This window comes from Cuculus canorus, chromosome 9, assembly GCF_017976375.1.
Source record: "Cuculus canorus isolate bCucCan1 chromosome 9, bCucCan1.pri, whole genome shotgun sequence".
NCBI lineage: Eukaryota > Metazoa > Chordata > Aves > Cuculiformes > Cuculidae > Cuculus > Cuculus canorus.
Window position 1 is genome coordinate 16,456,486 of NC_071409.1, and position 21,185 is coordinate 16,477,670.

Consider the following 21,185-nt stretch of genomic DNA (forward strand, 5'->3'; position numbering starts at 1 on the left):
CAGGGCCATGTTTTGTCTTGCCTTTGTGCTTTTGCACTACATAAATTCTTAGTCTTCTGTGTTTAGCTTCCTGCGTACAAACTTATTTGGCTGTCTTTAAAGACATGTAAATGCAGATAAGGGAAAATTAAAATCACAATGCAGAGTTCATTTAAAAGATGGTAATTTGGTTTTGCAAAAGAACCATACGCTGCAGATTAACTCAAGTTCAGACAAAATGTGTTGGAACATTTCCAGGACGTTAAATGAAGCTGTCAGCAAATGTTTGTAATGACCCAATTGCTAGGCAAGTTTAATGTAAGCTGGCATGGGATATCACTGTAAAATTTTAGCAGATCAATGAAACCCAGATCCCACATAACACAGCCAGCCTTTGAGACTTGTACACTCGATGCAGGAAGTTTTAAATGGATGTGGTGATGTTAATACTGCACCATATTTTCTCTAGTCGAAAAGATTTAAGGGTGAAAATCTTGCAGCAAAGCTGCCTCAGAGATAGGAGAAAATTATTCCAGTAAAATCTGAAATGCAGTCTGAAAATGTTTCAAATCAATCCAGATGTATGTCCCTCTTATAAAGCTCTTAAAGTGAGACTATTCAGAGCAGAAATTACAGACAAAATATGTCAACAGAAAAACAACTCCAGGAAGAAAGGCCATGTGATTAGGTATTTGTCCTAGTGGATTAAAAGAAAGGAAAAATGAAGTGCTTGTTATCCTAACTTTGCCAACTACACCAGAGAAGGAGAGGTTCGGTACTTCTCCAAATGCTGGGTTACTATAGGGACAAGAAGAATATGGTAAGTCATCGTGAAAGAACAGTGCGCTGGGCTTTCATGAATGGAATAAAGTTCAAAGTGTCCTATCAGCTGTTGTAAGCAGAGGCCACCTAATGTGTCTCAGAGAAACAAGGACAGGGAAATGGCAGCACATGATGGCATTGCACTAGCTGATGTGAAATAGTGGATTCCTCGGGCTGTGGAGCCACTTCTGCAGCCTGTTTTGGGGTGCTGGGTGGAGACAAAGAGAGGAAGGAAAAAGCTAGACTTTGTGATAGCCACCCATGTGGGCAGAGTCTGTGTTTATGACTGATATGACTAAGCAGCCCCAGTTGTGAAAGGCAGCGTAAGCAAGCAAGCGGTAGATGATATCAGTTAAAGAGCAACCAGCATCATCAGTGCTCTGCCTGTGGTTAGAGGCAAGTTAGTTATTGAACTTCTATCCAACTCATAGACACCCTCTCCTGGGTTTCCCACATGTAACAGTGACTCTACTGTTTATTGAGAATTGTCGAACCTGTACTGTGACATTGGAGAAATCTGTTTGTAGGACACTGTCTTCTCGCTGAGCCATATCTCTTCAACAACAAAGACTTTGTCCCCTTTACTTGTTTATATGCCATTCCAGCACTTGGGGCTATCATTCCGTGACATAAGGCAGGGCTGGTCTGACTCAGGATTGGAGCTGAGGTGTTGGCCAAAGGGACATTTAGAGCCAGTACCTTAATACAGGAGGTTATTGAATGTTTCTAAGTCTTGTGCAATCCATTTAAATTCTCTCTTTAAATTCTTTCCCAAAGTTTCACTGTTTAATCCTAAAATGAGATGCCCCGTGGTATTTATTGCAGCTGTATGTCTCTCAAGGGATGGCTGCTGCATTTTGGTGATAGTGAAATGATCCCTTTGTATTGTTTTCTAATCTGTCTAAATATATAAAACTTAAATAGACTATTGTTCTAATGGCTTAACTATCTGCTTTATTGAAAATGACTGATTCAATCATACATCCATGTAAAAATATCCTGTGCGCATAGATATATACAAGCACTTGGAGTTTTACTGCAGATGCTTTTTCAGAGAAGCTGGTGTGTTTTCTTAGTGTCTGTCTCACAGCTGTAAATCTTTTTAACTCTCAGCTGCATGTTTCACAGCTATCTCAGACTAGCTGGGAAGGAACAGAAAAAAGAATAAGGAAATGTGAGTGTGCTTTGGATTTGCTCCCATATTTATGTTGAGCCCCATTTTGTACCTGATATCCGGCCGCAAAATCACGTTTTGATTTAGTACAGGAGGTAACCGAGACCTCTGTTAAGATTCCATCACAAACAGGTCAGAGGTTCAAATACAAAGCAATGAGGCCCGGGCTGCCTTGTAGTTATAAAAGGTTTGCACAGATCTCCAACATTCTAAGTGTTTTTAAGTTTTTAACGCTATCTTGGACTTCCCCTTACAGTGAGGCAAGACCTATGAATGTTAAGAGTTCAAATGTTAATTATGCAATTGCTGATACGCGTTAAAACTGAGCATTTTGAGAAAGAGTATTTCAAGGGTGTAGAGACAAAAAAATGCATGGAGCAGCCTGCCAAAGATAACAGTCAAACACCCAAACTAAAACACCAGAAATTTGCAAAACAATAAGAACTATGGGAAAGCCTTGCAGCTGGAATGCCCTACAAACTCCGAGCAGGGGAGTTGTTCCCTTTACAGAGGACAGGGCCGGTGACTGTGCAAATCTGGCCAGATGGATCCCCTTGTCCTGCTGTAGACAGGGATATCCCACTTGGATTCATGTTTTTAAGAGCAGAAGAAACAGAAGGTTGGGGATCCTCAAGCCAGTGGAATCCCTATGTTTCTCTAAGCATGATATGACCTCTGTGTGACCCATTTCTTTCCTGCAGTCAAATATACTTATGCTGCAAAGGATAGAAAACTGAGGTCCTCTTTTCTAACCCAGTTTCCCACTCCTTCCTTCCAAATCTCTTGGACTTGCAAAAAGATCTTGTGTTAGACAACCAGCTTGTTCCTCTGTTTTTTCCCTTCTCAACTCTTGCCAAGTACATTCCTTATGTGGTGTGGGAAGGAGGCACGGGCTAGAATAGCTTTTTCCACCATACGTGCCTGCCCAGATGCAGATTTTATAGCACATAGAATTTTAAAGCCTGCCCTTTGTTCCTTAGGTTTCTATGTCTGAGGGTAAAAATGAATGCTTAGCTCTCAGTGCTCCATTAGGTATTAAGCAGGAATGTAACTGTTTTATTTCTTTTGTCCAAAGGTATAGCAGGAAATCATCAAATATATATGAAAACAAATCTGAGACATCAAATGTGGAAGCATCTAACAATAAAAACAGGAATTCCAGTCCCAGTGCCAGACAAAAGAGAGGTAGGAGTTCTGAGACACAGCTTTTTTTGCTTCCTCAGGGTAATGTTTTTATTTTTGCACACTCATTTCTGGGGTTCGATGAGAATACTCTAAACGTTTGTTGTTTAAACATCAAAAAAACAATGCTACAAAGATGACTGACTGTACCATGAAACTTCCTGAAGTCCAAGAAGTGTTACCAGTTTAGGTCTTTTAAAGTCTGAGTTTTGATGCATTACTGCACTCTTTATACAACTTGTGGGTTTTTAAAAATAGAATTCAAAGGGCAATAGTATACATATTTAACCTTCTGTACTCTGGCTAAGCTGGTTTCTAGCCATATTTAAGATTATCTATGGACTTTGCAAACTAATTTCCTTACTTTATGTCAAAGATCTGGGTTTTTTCCTCCTCTGTTTATAGGTTCCCCTCTAGCATAGAGTAAATAAATGCACATGCGGACACAGAAAGTTCCTCTGTTATTTCAGGGCATAAATACAATAGATATATGCTATACAATGTAGCTTAAATTGAGCACTGAAAAGAAACTGGAACTCATCTGTCAGTAAGAGGAACAAAAAAAATCTTTCAACAGCAGTTACTCTTTTTAGTTAGTATTTTGAAATATTAAAGCAAAGACTTTTCTAATAATATAAAAAAGGAAAATTACAAGATCTTAAGAGGTCAATGTCCAAATCAGGCTTAAAGGAACAGCAAGCCCTTCTGTAAATAAAAATGGTAAAGAAACAAACAAACAAAAAAAGTTGAATATATTTTCTTTGAAAAATAGGCTATTCACCAAAAGATTTTTCATTGCAATAGGTTTTCATTCTGGGGAGAAAGTTACAGATGCTTCAACGATCTTAAAAGCCTGTTTCAGGGAAAAAAATAGTGTTGAAAAATAGGAACTGTTAAAAAAATGAAAAGCTGAAAAGCAGTCTTTTGTTTGAAATTCATAACCCCTCTTAAAAAAAAAAAAATATCCAGGAATACTATTGATATTTTTCAACTGGTCCAACTTAGGCAAGCGTGTGGGAGCTGGGATCACCCTCTGTGGTGACTCCCATCCTTCTCCTCCTTTCCCACGCGCTCCCCGGGCTCTGCCCTGAGCATCCCGAGCTGCAGAACACCCTGTGTCTCGCCGAGACGTTAAAGTGTGTCCCCCCGTGCGCAGCTCCAGCCCAGACGCTGCAGGGGCTGCGCTCCTCTTAAACCGTGCGGTTATGTCGTGTTTTCAAAGGTGCGGAGCGCTGCCCGGGCTGGTTCTCTGCCAAACCTGTCGCTTTTGTGCCACCTACTGCCTGCACTGGTCCCAGCGCCTCTGCGCTTAATCCAGACGCAGATTAATTTAAAATATTGGCTTCTATAGTACAGAGGGGGAGGGTGCTGTTGGCAAGCTATTTGTTTCATTATTCTTATGAATAAGCACCTGTGACCGAGTTATCTATATATAAATTAGTATTTTGTGTGGACCTGATTGGTAGATTCACTGTCTTGAAGCTATGTGGGAGCCAAATCCTGCAGGAACCTCTGGAGACCACCTCGTCTGACCACCCTGCTCAGAGGGGGGTCAATTGGAGCAAGTAGCTCAGGGCCATGTTCAGCTGGGTTCTGAATACATGCAAGGAAGGAGACTCCACAACCGCCTTGGGGCTGCTGTCCCAGTCTTGAACAACCTTCCCAGTAAAAAAAGTTTTTTACTGTTTTTAAAATGAATTTCCCATATGTCAGTTTGTGCCCATTGCCTCTCATCCTGTCACTGGGCTCCACTGGCAAGCATCTGGCTCCATCTTGTTTACTCGCTCCTATCAGGAATTTGTATACACTGATAAGATCCTGCTAAGCCTTCTGTTCTCTAAGCTGAACAATCCCAGCTCTCTCACTCTCACCTCATGTCAGCTACCACAGTCCCTCAATAATCTTCATGGCCTTCCACTCAAGTATTTCCATGTTTCTTGTCCTGGGGAGCCAGGACAGGACGTGGAACTGCCGGAGTGTCTCATTTGTGCTAAGGAGAGGGGAAGCCTCACTGCTCCAGACGTGCTGGCAACGCTCTTCCTAATGCAGCTCAGGATGCTGTTGGCCTTCTTTGCCACAAGTGCGTGTTGTGGGCTCATGTTTGCCCATCAGTACCTAGTTGGAAATGGTTTCCCAGATTATTGGGTTTACCTGCAGAATGAAGGAAAAGGTTAGAAATAACTCAGGTGGAGACAACCTGTCATTAGAGGCCTGCCTCCGAGGGTTGGCCTGTGCTGGGAAGATGTTGGGACTTGTGAAATCTGAAGGGATTCCTCAGTGACGTGGTATCCGTGCATATGTGAAGAAGTAGCATATATACCTTCCCCCTATACACATGCACTGTTGAACTTGCCACACGATTCTGCGTTTATCAAATACTATGGATTTTCTTGCTCTATGCACACAGAGCATAGAGTCTCTGGATTCTTTATAAGCTACGGTATCGTTGTGAAAGATTGCCTCGCAGTGGGAGCAGCCATGGCAGGGAATGGCTTTTAGGCCAACTCAGGCACTCTGAAAGCCAAAACTGTTTCCCAGTGCACCTCTGGGCAGCTCCACAGCTGAAACTGCTGCTTGGTAGCAGTTCCCCATCAGGTACGCCTGCCTGGCCCAAAACTGGCATCAGGCCACTGGCTGGAAAGAAGTAAACCATAATGATGTAATACTTACATATTGTTAAAATCTGTTCATCTTGCATCCACCTACACATGTAGGAAGCTCAGGTCCTGGATTATTTTGGCTGCAAATCAGGAAGTGATGGGATGCGCTTTCTTTTGGAAAAGCACTGTCTGTTGCTTGTCATCAGTGTGGATTCATTGTCTCTTCATGTTCCCTTTGTACTTCTGGTCTTCATTTGTGCATCTAATGATTTTCACTTGGCAGTGTATGAAATAAAGAGGAGGAGAAAGGTAGCAATTAAATCTGAAGGCACTGACCCAGGCAGCCAACACATGGCTTTTCTCCTACTCCTTTGCCGTAAACCTTCTGTGTGCTACCTGACAACACAAAGAATGCAGATGTGGAATTTGGCAGGCGTGCATGTATTTGGGGGTTTGGTCCCCTAGATCAATGTGAGTAAGTGAGCAGCTTTCAAACCCAGAGTCTCAGGACCCAGACCTATCTGTGACTTATCCCTATAAAGGCAGCATGGCTGGCTTATTCATGTAGGAGCCTGGCAAATATGCTTTTCTGGCATGGCACTCCTTATATTCCAGTAAATTGTGAGATCAAACGCATGACTATATGCCACGTTTGGAGGCTGGTAGAAAGACTTGGTCAGGTAAGGCTGAGAGCATATCAGCCACAGGGCTGATGGTGACAGACTCTTCAGTACCAGTACTGGATAGCAGAAGTGTGACTGCTTGCAACACTTGCTGTCTGTACATGTCCTACACTGTAAGGCTTCTTCTCTTATTTCTCCCTGCAACCCTGCTCTTCCAACCACAATGATATGTTTTCATAGTAAAAGGCACCAGATCCTTTTTAATGTGCTTGCTGCTGAATTGTATTTTCCTTTGAGAGCTATATCTCTTCACCTGTTTTTCTTTAGGTTTTGTTTTGTTGCAATTTTTCTCCATTAAAACTCAGTGAGCCAAACTCAACCCAGGGGTTCTGTTTAGCTCAGCTAGTTTAATCACCCTGACCTCATGTCACCTTTCTAATTGATTAGCTCTTGCTCAGGCTTGAACTGAATCAAGAATTTTTTTTATTTTAAGTTGTCATCCGGTGCTAACCTTTCCTTTCCCATAAGCTGAACAGCTGACCCTTCCTTCCTTATTTCTCTTCCCTTTCCCTCTTTCTCCTAGTTGATGCTTCCACCAGCCTTAACCTTGAGCGCACAGCGCTTGCTAGAAAACGATTCACATTGCAAGGTCTTTCCAACCGCAGAGCTCCACCCAAAGGTAAAATCACCCCATGCAGCATTTGGTCTCTGGCCATCTGTCTCTTCCACTCCCACAATGTCCTCTCCATCCCATAGTGCCATCCATCACTACTTCCTAAAGTGCTGCCGCATCTCACCAAAATGCTCCTATCTGATACACTTTTCTTCAAGACGTTGTTACCAAAAATTGCTCCCATGGTGGTGTTGGCAAGGCAACCTTTGAGTTGACTAGTTGAATCTTTTACTGGAGCACAGTGCATATAGTGTTTATTTCCAGTTTCTCTCAAGGGCCAAAGGATGGACATGTTTTAAACCACCAAGAAAATTTCTTTCAGCAGTTGAAAGCAGGCTTGAAGGGAAGAGTATCATTGTGTTGTGCTACGCAAGGTTTTTATGTGTCAAATTGTTCACTGGACCTCTTTGTGATTTCAAATATTGCTTTGCCATGGCCTAGTGGCTGCACCGAGTAACTGGAATACAGAAGATCTGGGGTTTGTTGCCATTTCTATATAGTTATGTTATATGATACTGTAAAATGGAGTGTTGTGAGTCTGTGCATAAATGTTTAGAAGACACTTTATATAGCATCATAGAATGGTGTATGTTGGAAACAACCCTTAAAGGTCACCTACTCCAACCTTGCAATGAACAGGGACATCTTCAACCAAATCAGGTTGCTCAGAGCCCTGTCCAAACCTTGAACATTTCCAGGGATGGGGCATCTACCACCCACACTCATAGCACTCTGCATCTCCTCGCCCTGGGTCAGCATTCGCTGTCGTGGTTTGCAGAGCCAAGCTCATATATCTTGGAGTCGACACGGGGTCTCTAAGAGCTGCATGATGTGGTATAAATGTAGCCCAACACCATAGTCATAAGGTGAATTTTTCTTTGTATTGGAATAAGGGCAGTTACAGCAGTCTAAACACAGAGTCATTCCGATATAATTATCACTGAGAACAGAATTTAGCCTCTTATTTTTCTTCAGACTTTTAGGAGGTGTGAATAAGGATGTACTTGAATATATGTGCTTCTATGAGTAAATTGATAAAGAGGTGTGTTGGCAGATACAGAATTTATGGTCTTTTTATAGTAGCTAATCTACAATTAAAATTGCACTGAGATTTTGAGGAGCTAATGTGATTTCTTGATGTTTTGGCATAATAAAACACTGTAGGAGTTACAGTTCAACCAGTCACGCTAATTTCTGCTCTACTGGAAACATACAGTGACTGTGACAATTACTAGGCAGAGATATGGAAAAAGCAAAGTAAATAAAAATGCTGTGTGACTGAACATTAAAATAAAGAAAGGTGAAGATGAGGAATGGGAAAGAGAATTTTAAGATGCCTGGTAAGGAAATCTTCACAGTTCTGCAAGGATGTTGGAATCTGAAATATAAAATCCCCTGAAACTTATGTACTCCATTGCTGTATGCCAGCTAACCATGAAAAAAGAAAAAAGAAGACAGACATGATAAAAGAAAAGAGACAATTGGAACAGAAAACCCTCTCTGAATCACAGGCACCACCTGGGACCATCTGAACTATGATTTAGCAAAGCATATAAGCATGCACAACAAAGAGTTTTGTGTGAAATAACAGTGCTCCTATCCCAGGAAATTTTTCAGTGAAAATATAAGCAGATGTTTAATTTTTACATAAATATTCCTTTGGTATTTTTAAAAATCAAAATATGAAAACAACAAATAGTTTTTACAAATTTGAAAGCCTTCAACAGAATATTTAAAGCCATTTTCAATGGAGGCTGTGTCCTGGTAAAGTTAAGTGTTCAATTATCTTACTGAAAGTGGGATATGAGGCATACGAGGCATCTTCAGTCATGTCTTAGTGAAAATACTCTCATGAGTAATGCAACACGTGTGCTTAGAGTGTTTTCAACAGAAGAAAATAAACAGTTGATCCTGCACTATTTGTAAGGCAGCAACATTTTCTCCCAGGAGGTAATGCTGTACTCGGTAGGTGCAAGAAGTGTATTGATGTGATTGTAGATCTGTAGACCCAATTTGTGAAGAGCTGCATAATGACCTCAATGTGTTTGAAACATAATGTGCTCTCTGAAGTTAGCAGACAGTCAGTCCATTTATACCTCTGATACGTTTATGACACATTTTGAGTCAAAAATGCTACTTGCATTTCACAGTGAAATCTGAGGAAATTGTGTCTTCACTCCTGAGTGGACTTTGGGAAAAGGCAGGATCCTAATTGGAGTAAACAAACCCAGCTCTGTTGTCTTCACTTTCTCCAAGCTGATTTGCACCAGTGAGGATGGAGGCTCAGTGTTTTCAGGCATTCACGCAGTTAAATTCTAGAAATGACAAATGTGAACTCCAAACCATTCATGTTTAGTTTTCAGTGTATTTCAGGTCAGTCATCACAGAACAAGCAGTTCAGTGTCTAAAACACAAACCGCATCTGTAGACGCACACATCCCCCATTCTAACCATCATGCTCATTTCTCTGTGTTTTGTAGCCGTACTTAGACTAGTTGGTTGCTAAAATATTAATTGGCATGTCTCCCTCTGAAGTATGAAAATTGGTATAATTGGAATTGCTTTGAAAAAACACAGTCATATGAACTGTTTTCTGTGCTATTCACTTTTTTGAGGGTATTTTTCCTGACCATTTTAGAGAAGCAACCTACCTTTTATTTACCCTTTTCCAGCTGCTGCTTTGCTTTGGACATCTTTTACCCTCAGTGCTTATTAACCTCTAATCCTGCCCTGCATTGCATCTGTCTATTCTCCCAGATCCAGAATCTAAGGAAAGAGAAGTTACCCGTCGCTTTTCCCTAGCCTCCTCCATCAGCACCCCAGTTAATGCTTCTGCTGTGACCAAAGGTACTGTCATGCTGCTTGCTTAGCTACCCTTCTCCCTTCCTGCTGACTGATACATTTACTGCCGAGTGCTGTTCACAGGGTGAGTCCATCAGGCTAAAATTTTATAAACGTAGGAGGTTTCAGTGAAATAAGAGTTTGGAGTAGTATAACACCTGTAGGGAGGCAGGCTGAGGCATTTTGAATGTATATCGAGTGTGTGCTGCCAGCATACATGATCGCTCTTCTCAATTTCTCCATAATAGGCTTCAAAGAGTGGTGGTGGTTTCCGTGGAAACTGGATTAATTTTTGGCTGCTGTGGGGTTAGGTTTCAAATTTCTCCTTGGTTTGGAATAACTGAAATTCAATAGAAATTATTTCTTCATTTCCTTATAGCTGTTAACGACTTTTGCTTTCAAGGAGAGAATCTCCTCACTGTGTAGCAGACATCAGATGGTAACAAAAGCCTGAAATCAATCAAAAAATGGAGTAGTAATAGATGCCAGTCTTAAGAATATTTAGCATAATCACAGTTATTGACCGAAAATAATGATTGTAAGGAAATCTTCAGATGCCTGGAAGGGAGCTGGGTGCCCAGAATACACTGGACTCTATGCAGTTCATGCAGGATCTTATGAAATTTTTATTTTTGAGCAGTAATTATTTTGAGAAAAGGTATTTTAACAAAATTTAGTTGAAGTTATTGCACTAGTGCCTACATTTAAACTCAAAGGCAATCCACAAATTTGGGCAAGCTGGTTCTGCTGAAAATCAGCAAGATTGTAGGCACCTGTGCCTACATGTCAGAGTCACTTTTGAAGATAGAACATATGGTCTTATATATCAAATTCTGAATATATTGTCTTTTGGCAGTTCCTAGAATGAAGTAGAGGAACTGATTTGCAAGTTTAAGATTTGTTGGGCAATTCACAAACCAAAGTTGAAGAAAAATTGGCTGAATTAATTTGTATAAAAATATGTGCTATATATTTGGTAGGAAGAAGATTGCACTGTATTTGATACAGTGTATTCTAAATAGTTGTGAAGGATATCAACCATATCCTTGACTGTGCAATAAAGCAACAGATATCTGAAACAACTTGCTTTCAGGATGTCATGAAATGAGAATGAGGTGGGGTTTATCAGCAGAGGAAGGATGTGATATTACCGCTACATACAGTGTTTCTTTGCCAGCCTCTTTAAACCATAACACTACAACTACATGAAAGAAGAGGTTCTCATAGACTTCTGTCCTTGACAACAGCTTCAGAACTGCATTACCAGTTACTAGGCTGTGGGAAGACTGAATTATTTCCTAATATTGATTTCCTAAGCCAGGGAACAGAAAGAAGCACATATGTAGAAAGAGAGTGGGCAATCAAAGGTTGTTCTTTAGTTTGGTTTATTGAAGACAGCATGTGTGAATTACAGTGAAATTCAAACTTTGTTACAGTTCTTGTCCTGGGATCCTGTCCACAAGACCATTGTCAATTTTTTATGAATGCTGGGAAAGCTGCTGTTATAATTACTTTAAAAGCTAGAAAACAAAATCAGTGCTTTTCAATTAATTGTTTTATTTACAGCACCTGCTTTAAGAAAATATTTCAGATGACAAAAAAAATGTAGCCTGAGTCTTGTCTCAGCACCAGTCAAGTGCAGGTCTAGCCAGGGTGTTTGAATCTTCTCATTCGACGCTAACTCACTGCGAACAGTTTGGCTCTGTCACATCACCTATCCTCCACGCGTTAGGACACAGGAAAAACACTGTGCCTGGACCTGTGATGGGTGCCCCCCACTTCTGTGCGGCAGGAGTGTTGGGTTTTGTGGGATCTTCCCTGCCAGCCTCACGGGTACAAAGCTGAGGTTGTGCGTCTGCCTGCATTAGTGCCATCTCCTGGACAGGCACGGGAGAAAACAGCACTGAAACCTGATTTTAAGCAGATATCTTTACGGTCTTTTGCAAAAAGAGCCCTGTTTCCTATCCGTATCACAGAAATGTTTAGCTTTGCAGCTTAAAATGTAGGGTTTGGTCATTTTTCAGGGTGAAACAAAAAGTATTAGGCAGGTAGTGTTTCCAGGTAATGGGAAAGCAAGTTTCTCCTTTAACAATATTTACAGCCTTGTGACTCTGTAAACTTCACACAGGTCCCCTTGTTCCTGCAGTTAAAGTCAAGAGACACGAAATAAAGAGTGACCCAACTCCCCTGGGGTTTGAAGGTATGAGTATTTCCATCCTGCATGAAAACCTGTTTGGCAATCTTTTGGTATTATTTACTGAGTTTCCATCTCATCACTGCTGGCAGAGGACACTGGAGTCTATTAGGGGTTTGGTGTCAGTTTATCTGTTTAATTGTCATAAACACAGCTTCTCACCCCTGTGCCTCCCTCATGCACTTATGTTATATTTATCAACTTTCACCTAGTGATGTGCCTAAATTAAAACCCCAATTCTCTGTCTATTTTGGGGAATAATACTCTAGACTGTGGTCTGGATCTGGATTTTCTGCCTGGCTTCTGCCTCACTCTGTAGAGTGCAGCAGCAGGGAGTCAAGGGGGTAGTTTTCATCTTCGCCTGCAGTCTGGCCATTTGCATCCCTCTTCCTTTTTTAGAGTTTATGCCTAATAAGAAAAGCAGGAGCCATGTGCATAAAGACTCTAGAAGAGGCTAGACATTAATATCCATTTCAGGTGCAGTGTTTCATTTCAGCCAAGCAGAATTTCCACCTATTTGTTGCAGCAGATTCATCAATTACTGCTTAATAAACAATACCAAAGAGTAAAACAGGGAAGTTATTCCCCAGCCACTGGAAGATCACCAGCTTCCATTGTCAGCTTTCCCCTTTACATGAGCATTTCCCAGAGCATGTGGCCTTGTGGGTCGCAAGCAGTTGGGTACCCTTGTTGCAGGACAGGGAGGAGAGAGATGTAAGCTGAGGAATCCTTTCATAGGATTGTGTTACTCTCTACAAAACCTTGGTAGAAAGGGCAGACGGCCAGGTTAGTGGTGGAACTGGTGACATATCGGAGCTATCTCCCGTGTCACTCCAATAGAAGAGGACACTGGGACACAGAGCCTGAAAGAAACAGTTTAGGGGCAGCAGAGCAAATGGTTTTGCTGTTTGCAGAATATCTCTTCTTGCCAATTACACTTGGCACTAAGTTTGGAGTCATCCTGGCACACAGCACCAGTTTCCAAACTTTCCTCACTGACTGATACTTCTGACCTCAGCTCACCATGTGGCTGCAGAGGCAGGGGGTACTTCAAGGTGTAAGTACTATCCATAGGATAGAGATGAGTTAATCCTCACTGATTAAAATCATGGTCCTATTGCACAACACTCCTCACCAGACTGAAACAAAGAACATTCTCATCCCTTTCCCAGAAGATATTATTGCTATTGCCATAGCTCTGATAGTTAAAACAAAGGATTTGATGTACTTAGATAAACACCCACGAATTTGAATTGCATTCATCAAGAGCAAAATCATTTGTTTCTGTGTAGGAAGAAGAGCCTCCCTGGTCCCCTTTCATTGCTGGGGATCAAAATTTTGGGCATCAAAACCGTATTACAATCACATACGGGACTATTTGAAATGCTGCAAAGAAAATAGGTTAAAATTGTGTAAGGAAGCTGTAGTGAAATAAAATACTGCATTGTTCACCCAGCAATTGTTTTCCTTAATTAACATCAATATCTCTGTTTGATTCATTTGGCTGTTTTCAGTCCTCCTCAGACTTACAGTTTTTCTGTGGAATGCTGCTGTATTTTCACTCATTTGTGCTGGTCATGTGTCTTCTCTTTTGTAACTGTTGGAGCCCAGTCCACCTGTTTGTTAAAGAGACTGCCAGTTGCACAGGTGATGCCGAAATTCACTTTGTACTGGTTGTCTGGTCACTATTTCACCTTGAAGACACAAAATTGTACTTCCTATCACAGATGCTTTTGAGAACACCATATTGGCCCAGACTAAATGTAATACCGGTTCTACCACGAGACCTGTACCTAGATCTGCTTCACAGACAGGTAAACAAAATTAAAGCATTTATCATCTGAATTTGAGAGTGTAATATAAATTTATAATAGTCACTCTTTTTAACTTAGATTTTTCTCTTTTAATGAATATTATTTCCTGTGAAAGCAAGGGAAGGTCTTTAGCAGGTATAGAAGCAGCATCCTGGATTCTGGTTTTCTGCAGGCACAGCTGAAAATAATTATTATAATTGGTGTCAGCTCAGAATTTGATCTGTTATTTTACAGCTTGAATTAAACATGTAAAACTTAGGCTATTTCTTAGTCTCTGAAATTAGAATAGCAATTTGTATGGAAGAGGAATGCTGACGCAGGTATTTGTAGGGAATACTTGCTGTTTAGGTTTCTACCTTGGATGCTTTCTACAAATGACAACAGTGAAAGATTACTGAAGATTTGTCTAATGAGGAAGGAGATCTCTTTTTCTTTTGGTATTTGTAGCCCAGCCTGTGAATTTGAACTAAAATTGCCATAGCAGTTTGAAGCTAATTAGCATCAGTGCATTCTTGTATGTTTAGACAGTTGCTAGCGTTGTGTGTATTTCGACTGACACAGAACATGGGGTCCAGTTCTATGTGCTGCACGGTCTGTAACTGAGATTGTCTCTCCCATCTCAAAACTCTGTTAGTATAGACCTTGGCAGGGATGCTTACAGCTCAGCACAGAATGCCATTTCAGAGGCTAGTTTATACCTGGAAAAGTACAGATGACCTAACCATACCAGTAGGGTTATAGCTGGGGATGCTGCTGTGGTGGAAGAAGGTCACCGACTCTCCTATAACTGAATTGCAGTGGTTGGGGCGGTCACAGCCCCTGTGTAACAGGAGGGAGGAGAAGGGGCTGCAGAGCTGTGTGACTGCATGTTGCACCAACCAGTGCCTGTAGCAGGGAGGATGTGCATGGGGAGGGATTAAATAAATCGATTAATAAACCTGGTTTTCCCAGATAAGATTGCTTTTCTGTTTACTGGAGTGCCTGGCTTGGGTTTTGTATTGTCTCAGGCCAGGTTTTGTTGTGGGCTGTGAGTGTTGTGTTTCATGCCCACTGCATGAGCCTCTGTCTCCGTGCCTTGTTGTCAGAGCACTGCTTTGCCTTGTTGAGAGCAATGGCCCACGGGCTGTAAAGAACTTGATTCAGCATCTGCTCGGCTCAAGTCCCTACGAATCAGATAATGCACAGCAGGTACATTGAGTAGGAAGGCACATGGTGATGTGACTGACTGTTCAGCTTGAATCTGTCAGGGCTTGTATCCCTTGGTAGGTGCAAGGTCTGTTTCCTCCTAGCTGGACTGTGGTAATCGTCAACAGAAAAGGGACAGACATTCTAGTGTGATGGAAAGTATAGCTCATGATTGCTGTCTCTATTGAAGAGGCTGAGTTACTTTTCCATCACTTTTCCCTCCACCAGACAGGCAGGTCTTATGAGGCTCAACCTGAATTTCCCTCAGGATGCATCCTCTGGGCATGCCTTTGTAGGTAAAGACACTGGCTGTTACACTTGGGCTGGAAATCCCTCATTAAGTCCCTTCCACTGGGCTGGGGTGGTTTTGGGTGCAAATCATGTGATAAGTCTGCTAACATCAGAAATATCAGTGAGATCTTTTCTACCCACCACCAAGGTCTGGTTGTCTTTGTGCCTTGTTGTTTTCTCTGTCCCTTCCCTGCACTTCCAGCCTGCCTCGGAGTATAGTCTTGTAAGTTGCTCAGGTGGTAACATCACCCTGGGGTGAGATACAGATAAGAAATCAACTAAAATTCAATGGCTTCGAACTTCAATTTTTAGAAAAAAACATGTGGAGGTAAGCTGGAATCTGAATGAGCATGGCCTTCGGAAAATCACATCAGCAGAAGTTATAATTTGCTACAGGGCTCGCTCTTCAGAAATATTCCTGGTCCTTGCTTTTGGTACCTCCTGAACTGAAGAGATACAGGAATGCTAAACAGTCAAGGTATTGACGGGCATGCACACTGTGGGCACGTGTCTGGCCTTCCACAAGTGACAGCAAGTTGTACAGATTTTAGAGACGGAATAATGATTGCAACATAATTTTTGTGTAAAATTAGAGAACAAGCTGTATAAAGGTACGAGCGATTCAGTAAGTGGAATAGTAGGAAGTAAATCTGTGACATTTACTTTTAGAAGACTGAGTCTGAAAGAGGCTAATGGCTGATAGCTAACTCCTTTTTTGGTTTGTCTCCTTCAAAAAGGTTGGCCCAGCAGGCAAATGCCATCTCTAGACACATTTGAAGATTTTGAAGCCATCCCCTCCAGCACAGATGAACTCTCCAACTCTTCTGACTTGGAGGAAGAGACCAACCCTAACAATGTAATTCCATTTTCATACTATGCTGCCTTTTCCCAGTGCAACCTCTTCTCTAAAGATCATGATTTAACATGCAAAATTTGGGGTCATACCAGCCTTAAATTTATGGATGTGTGGGAATAGAGAAAATGGAATTTGATGTGGGGTATTAGGGGATTATTCCAAGACTATTTTGTTGATCAGGATTGAGACCTGATTGAGACAGCTCTACTTGTTACTAAAAAGAGGGACAGGTCTGAGCCTTTTAAAAAGCAATTTCAGACTTTTACAGATAAATTAATCTGATGTCACAAACCTAATTTCTGTATCAGAATAATGGCTGGCCAGTTAATTTTAAAGCCTGGATGCACAGCACAGATATGTCCTAAGTTTGAATAATACTTGGCCTGGGCATGATAAAAGGAATAAAAAGTGACATGGTTCCCTACAGAATAAAACTCTGCCATCTTGAGATGTCTAATTTAGTATTTAACTAAACTTGCTCTCTCTTGCACAGTGTTCTTTCATCCATAGTGAATGTATTTCTGGTGCATTGTTTTGTTCATTTTAGGGGACCAATCTCTTCCGGGTAGAAGGCAGTTTTGACAGCTGTTTCCCAGAATCTCTTACACTCGAGGATGGAGATTTAGTGCAGTTTGTGCAGGAAGGAGAGAACGGTCAATGGTAAGTACAGCAGAGGGACAGAATTTGAAAGGTAGAACCAGCTGGAAAAGATGGGAAATATTCAGAAGAATGTCAAAGCCTCTTCAAAACCAACCAGAGATCCATTGACCACAATGTGAAAGAAGCAGTGGGAGGAATGAATATACAAATAGCTTTGGTTAATTCCACCTGTTTGGCTTTCATTCTAAATGCTTGTGGCATGACATTTAAGAAGACAGAGGTTTGCATAAAGGAAATGGAGGGGAATATTTTGGCTTTTGACACCTTCTAGCCAGGACAACGACTGTTAAAGGCAGCACCTTCTCATAGGATAGATCAATAAATTCCCCATGCCTCCCACTGAGCTGCAGCAGTGAACCAGAGACTATATTTAGCCCCAAAGGCTTAGATATAAGATGTGACTGACAAAGTGGAATGAATCTGGCCCCCTTGAGCTCTCATACGTGTCGGTGTGTTTATTCCAACAAGTGAGTGTTAGGAGTAGATCCGGCTGGACATCTGAATTCTGCTTCTATGAGTATTTTAGAGGAAGAAGAAAGATCTGGTTTCCTTGATGTGCCCATGCAGTTGGACCCTTCCCTCAGAACTGACGTGTTGCTGAGATGGTAGCAAGTCCCACAGGGTAGAGTAGGTGATAAATGAACTAAACCTGTCCGTCCCGGATGGTATTTACAGCACGGGGATGGACATAATGAAAACATCATTTCCTTTATCTCTGAATTTGGCACAGGGTCTCAAACACAGGCCAAGACCAGTGCCTCCTTATCACATAGTCTGCTTGCAAGTGAGCTTGTTCCAGGGTATTGGGTCACCATGTGAGACTGCTGAAAATTAGTGACTGGCTACCTGTGGGACTGCCCTGGGTCCTCTGCCTTCTTCCTTGGTTTAGGAAATGGATGCCAAACATGCACCTCTAAGGAACACAACCCAGGAAAAGGGAATGAAGGGAAGTTCACTGGCTGTTCTCTGAATTTCAGGTTAGTGAAGAAACTGGTCTCTGAGAAGAGTGAATGGGTTCCTTCCAGTATATTGCAGCCAACAGAGGGAGACAGTAACAGCATAATTAAGAACAGCAATGCAGGTAATAGAGAAAATGTGTTACTGGTATTTAATATATGTTTTTTCAAACTAAAAAAAAGATGCCATAAACAGTGCACTTTCTATACAATAAAGTGTTTGGCCTGAGCATATGTCTGTGCCGCAGTCTCTGGAGACACAGCTGAGCAGCCTGAAATGTGGTGTCACGGGTGTCAGACCTAGTTAGGCACAGCAACTTACCTTGGCATGATTTAATTGTTTTCCCTTCTCAGACAGCACCTGAGTCTCCCACCAAACTCCTGTGGCTACCAGTACCTGGGCTGGCTACTTTACAGCTTGCCCAAGCAGGCGACTGGCAGATTGTGTTGTAATTGCAGGATAGCTTTCATCCTGGCACACTTAACACTTGGATTTAGATCAGCATCAGGTCTGTGGTTCTGGTTTGAAAACATTACAATCTCATGAACCATTACTGCTTTCATCATATTTCACTGCTGGCTCCACAGGCTGGACGAAGGGCTGCTCTGGTGAGATTTCAGCCAAATCAGCACTAAAAGTCATTCTTTCTTCAGCTTTTATTCTGACCTAACACCCAAGCTGATACTCAGCAACTCTGCAGATCAAAGGTTTACAGTTTGAGATTTATTCTTTTCCCATCCTTAAATATAATTTATCAAAAAAATGTCCTTTTTTTTCTTCTGGTAACAGAAGAAAGCAAAATCTGCCACAGCCATTCCCTGGGGACCTGCAATAGAGAGCTACCAGCACTTTTTTCCAAGTTACTGGTTTCTTTAGCTCCTTTTTTTTTTTTAAAGTCGCTTTGTTAAAGTGGAGAAAAACCTTTCTGAAAGCTAACCAGTTTGCTAATGGCCTTTTCTTCACAGTGTGTCAGTTCTGCCATCACTCTCAGTGCCTAACTATGCCTGTCATTTTTTGGCATGTCTAATGCTTCAAAAGAAAAATAAAGGTGCACAAGTTAGTTAATTACATGCCAAAAGAGCCTCTTATTGCTTTAGTGAAGGAATTACCTGAGCTGTAGAATTGCAATTATTTGTTTTTTATTTTATTTCAGACCTTTAACAATGAACCTCAAGACTGTAGATTGGAAATCCTTTAGATGTGCTCTGGTGACAGTGCCCATGTCTTCTTTTTCAGACATGTACAACGATTCCTGCAGTACAGCCTCAGTAGAGTCAGACACCAAGGAGACCGAGGTGGCCAAAAGCTTCCCAGCAGAACAGAGGGCTGGCAGCTGAACAGCAGATCAGCCTTCCTCAGGATCCCATCCATCGCTCTCTTTATTTTGGGCGGACACTTGATCAAAGTTGCCTTTCTCACAAGCTCTGAGGTTCATAATTCACTAAAACTTTATCAGCATGAACAGATGAGAACTGTGCTGTCCACCTATCAAACTGGGAAAAACAAACTTGAAAGGAGCATTAAACATCCAGAAAGCATCAAAACCCACCTTCAGTATTAGAGAAGAAAAATGCTTCTTGCATTGATTATCAAACTGTTTCAGAAGATGTGGCCTAAATTAGGTCGACAGCAGAGCTGAAGAGTTACTATGCACGCACCTTTTGGCAACTTCTCTTGAACACCAAGTTACTGCAGAGGGGCACATGCTAGGTTATGAGTTCTTGGTCTACCATGGGGTCGCCTGGAGGTTTTTCCATTTGCTTGCCTCTGGCTGTGCCTTCCCTTAATTCCAGCTGATACATCACAAATGTGCCCTTTTTGCTGATGGTCAACACAAAACCCATCCCATTTTAGGGTTGCTGTGGAAAGGAAGCTTCTGACTTGGACCATCAGAGAGGCATCTCACAGCAATGATGTGACTGCTTTTGCAGTGGCACAGTGAATGACCTGCTGCACACAGCATTATGCTGGGTTGATGCAGGTGGCAGCTCCTGGCTTTAAGGGGGAGGTGCAAGGCTTAGCAGGGAAGCAAAGACATGTGACAGCTACTGTGACAAAGAACCTTTTGAACTCTTTTTACAATATCAGTCATTTCTCTGCCCCCTCTGCAGTCTGTGGTTGCTGGATCACAATCCTTTGCATTTGGTGCCGATAATTCAATTGAATGCCATTTGATATCACGTTTGAGTAGGCTGCATGCTTTCTTTGTGTGCCAGGCTATCGAGTAGATACATTTCACCCCCCATTTGGAATATACTTAAGCACTGCAAATAGGCAGTGAGCATTAGATGCTCCAATGAGTGGAAAACGTGTTGTTGTTAAATACTTCTTTCCAGGACATTTGATTAAAGGACTGTACCTAATCTCTGCCACATAAGGATATAATGTAAAATACAAAGTGATTACAGATGTTATTATTTCTATATAAGCCATTAGCTCATTTAGAGCAGCTGTTAAAGCATGAAGGCATTTTGATGGTAATTGGGTCTTAGGTCCCACAAAAGCTGCTAGTACTTTAGTAAAGATAAGTATTAACTGAGGGTTGCAGTCAGGCAAAGATCAGCCTGGTAAAAATGACTCCAGAAGCTCAAGAGTAAGTAATTGGCTTTTGCTATTAGGGGTTTTTTTTTGTTTAACCTTGAGATTAGTGGTGCTCTATGTAAATAATAAAGGGGGGAAAGCACTAAAAATGAAGATGAAGCAAAATCAAAACCCACTCTTTAGTAATTGAGCAAAATAGTAGGAGTCTGTCATTTCTGATGTTGTCTTTGCAGGAACCCGAATGTTATTCTTTGTGTCTCAGTGGAGGCTGGACTTGCAAATATCTTAGTGTGTGAGTCAGGATAGCTGTGAAGTGGGTAGATAGTCCCATTCAAGAAAAAGCCTCAGAGCAGGTAAAGGCTTATTCAGATTTTATTTGCCTATGAAGGCTTAATGATTAATTATGGGTTGTACTGTGGTGGTTAATTCCCATAGTTCTTCTAATCCTCAGTAACTAAACTCTCTGATTTCTAGTGTTTTCTGCTCATGACTAAAGTACTTGAGAGTTCTATACTTTTTTTGGAAGCTAATTTTGTCCTACAGAGATAAGAGCTTGTCCATTTTGTGCTGGTCACTTACATTAAAATCACCTGTAGGCTCTCAGGCAAAATGAATCCTGTTCAAGTCTACTGCAGTTAGGAGCATCTTGAAGGAAAAATTTATTATGTTCAGTCCCCCAAGGAAATACGTAGTGGTGCTTTCTTGTAGTGCAATTATTTTATCCTCTCCCTAAAATGACTTAATTTTGGTTTCTGTATTACTTTCAGTATTTTTTGCATGACCTGATAACAGT

At 41.5% G+C, this 21,185-nt stretch overlaps 1 protein-coding gene across 12 annotated transcripts in view; it reads left to right on the forward strand.

Annotated features, from left to right (window-relative positions):
* MCF2L2 (MCF.2 cell line derived transforming sequence-like 2) overlaps window positions 1–19,224 on the forward strand; it is a 162,585-nt gene extending 143,361 nt beyond the window's left edge. For 6 of the 12 annotated variants that reach the window (XM_054074842.1, XM_054074843.1, XM_054074839.1 and 3 more), the window contains 9 exons: window positions 3,051–3,160; window positions 6,964–7,059; window positions 9,811–9,900; window positions 12,023–12,094; window positions 13,816–13,902; window positions 16,116–16,234; window positions 16,782–16,894; window positions 17,872–17,975; window positions 19,088–19,224. In XM_054074842.1, the coding sequence (XP_053930817.1) occupies window positions 3,051–3,160; window positions 6,964–7,059; window positions 9,811–9,900; window positions 12,023–12,094; window positions 13,816–13,902; window positions 16,116–16,234; window positions 16,782–16,894; window positions 17,872–17,975; window positions 19,088–19,188 (892 nt within the window). In that variant the 3' untranslated portion in view covers window positions 19,189–19,224. The remainder of the gene's footprint in view (window positions 1–3,050; window positions 3,161–6,963; window positions 7,060–9,810; window positions 9,901–12,022; window positions 12,095–13,815; window positions 13,903–16,115; window positions 16,235–16,781; window positions 16,895–17,871; window positions 17,976–19,087) is intronic. The other 6 variants (XM_054074841.1, XM_054074844.1, XM_054074845.1 and 3 more) reach the window with 6 other exon arrangements.
* The last annotated feature ends 1,961 nt before the right edge of the window (window positions 19,225–21,185 follow it).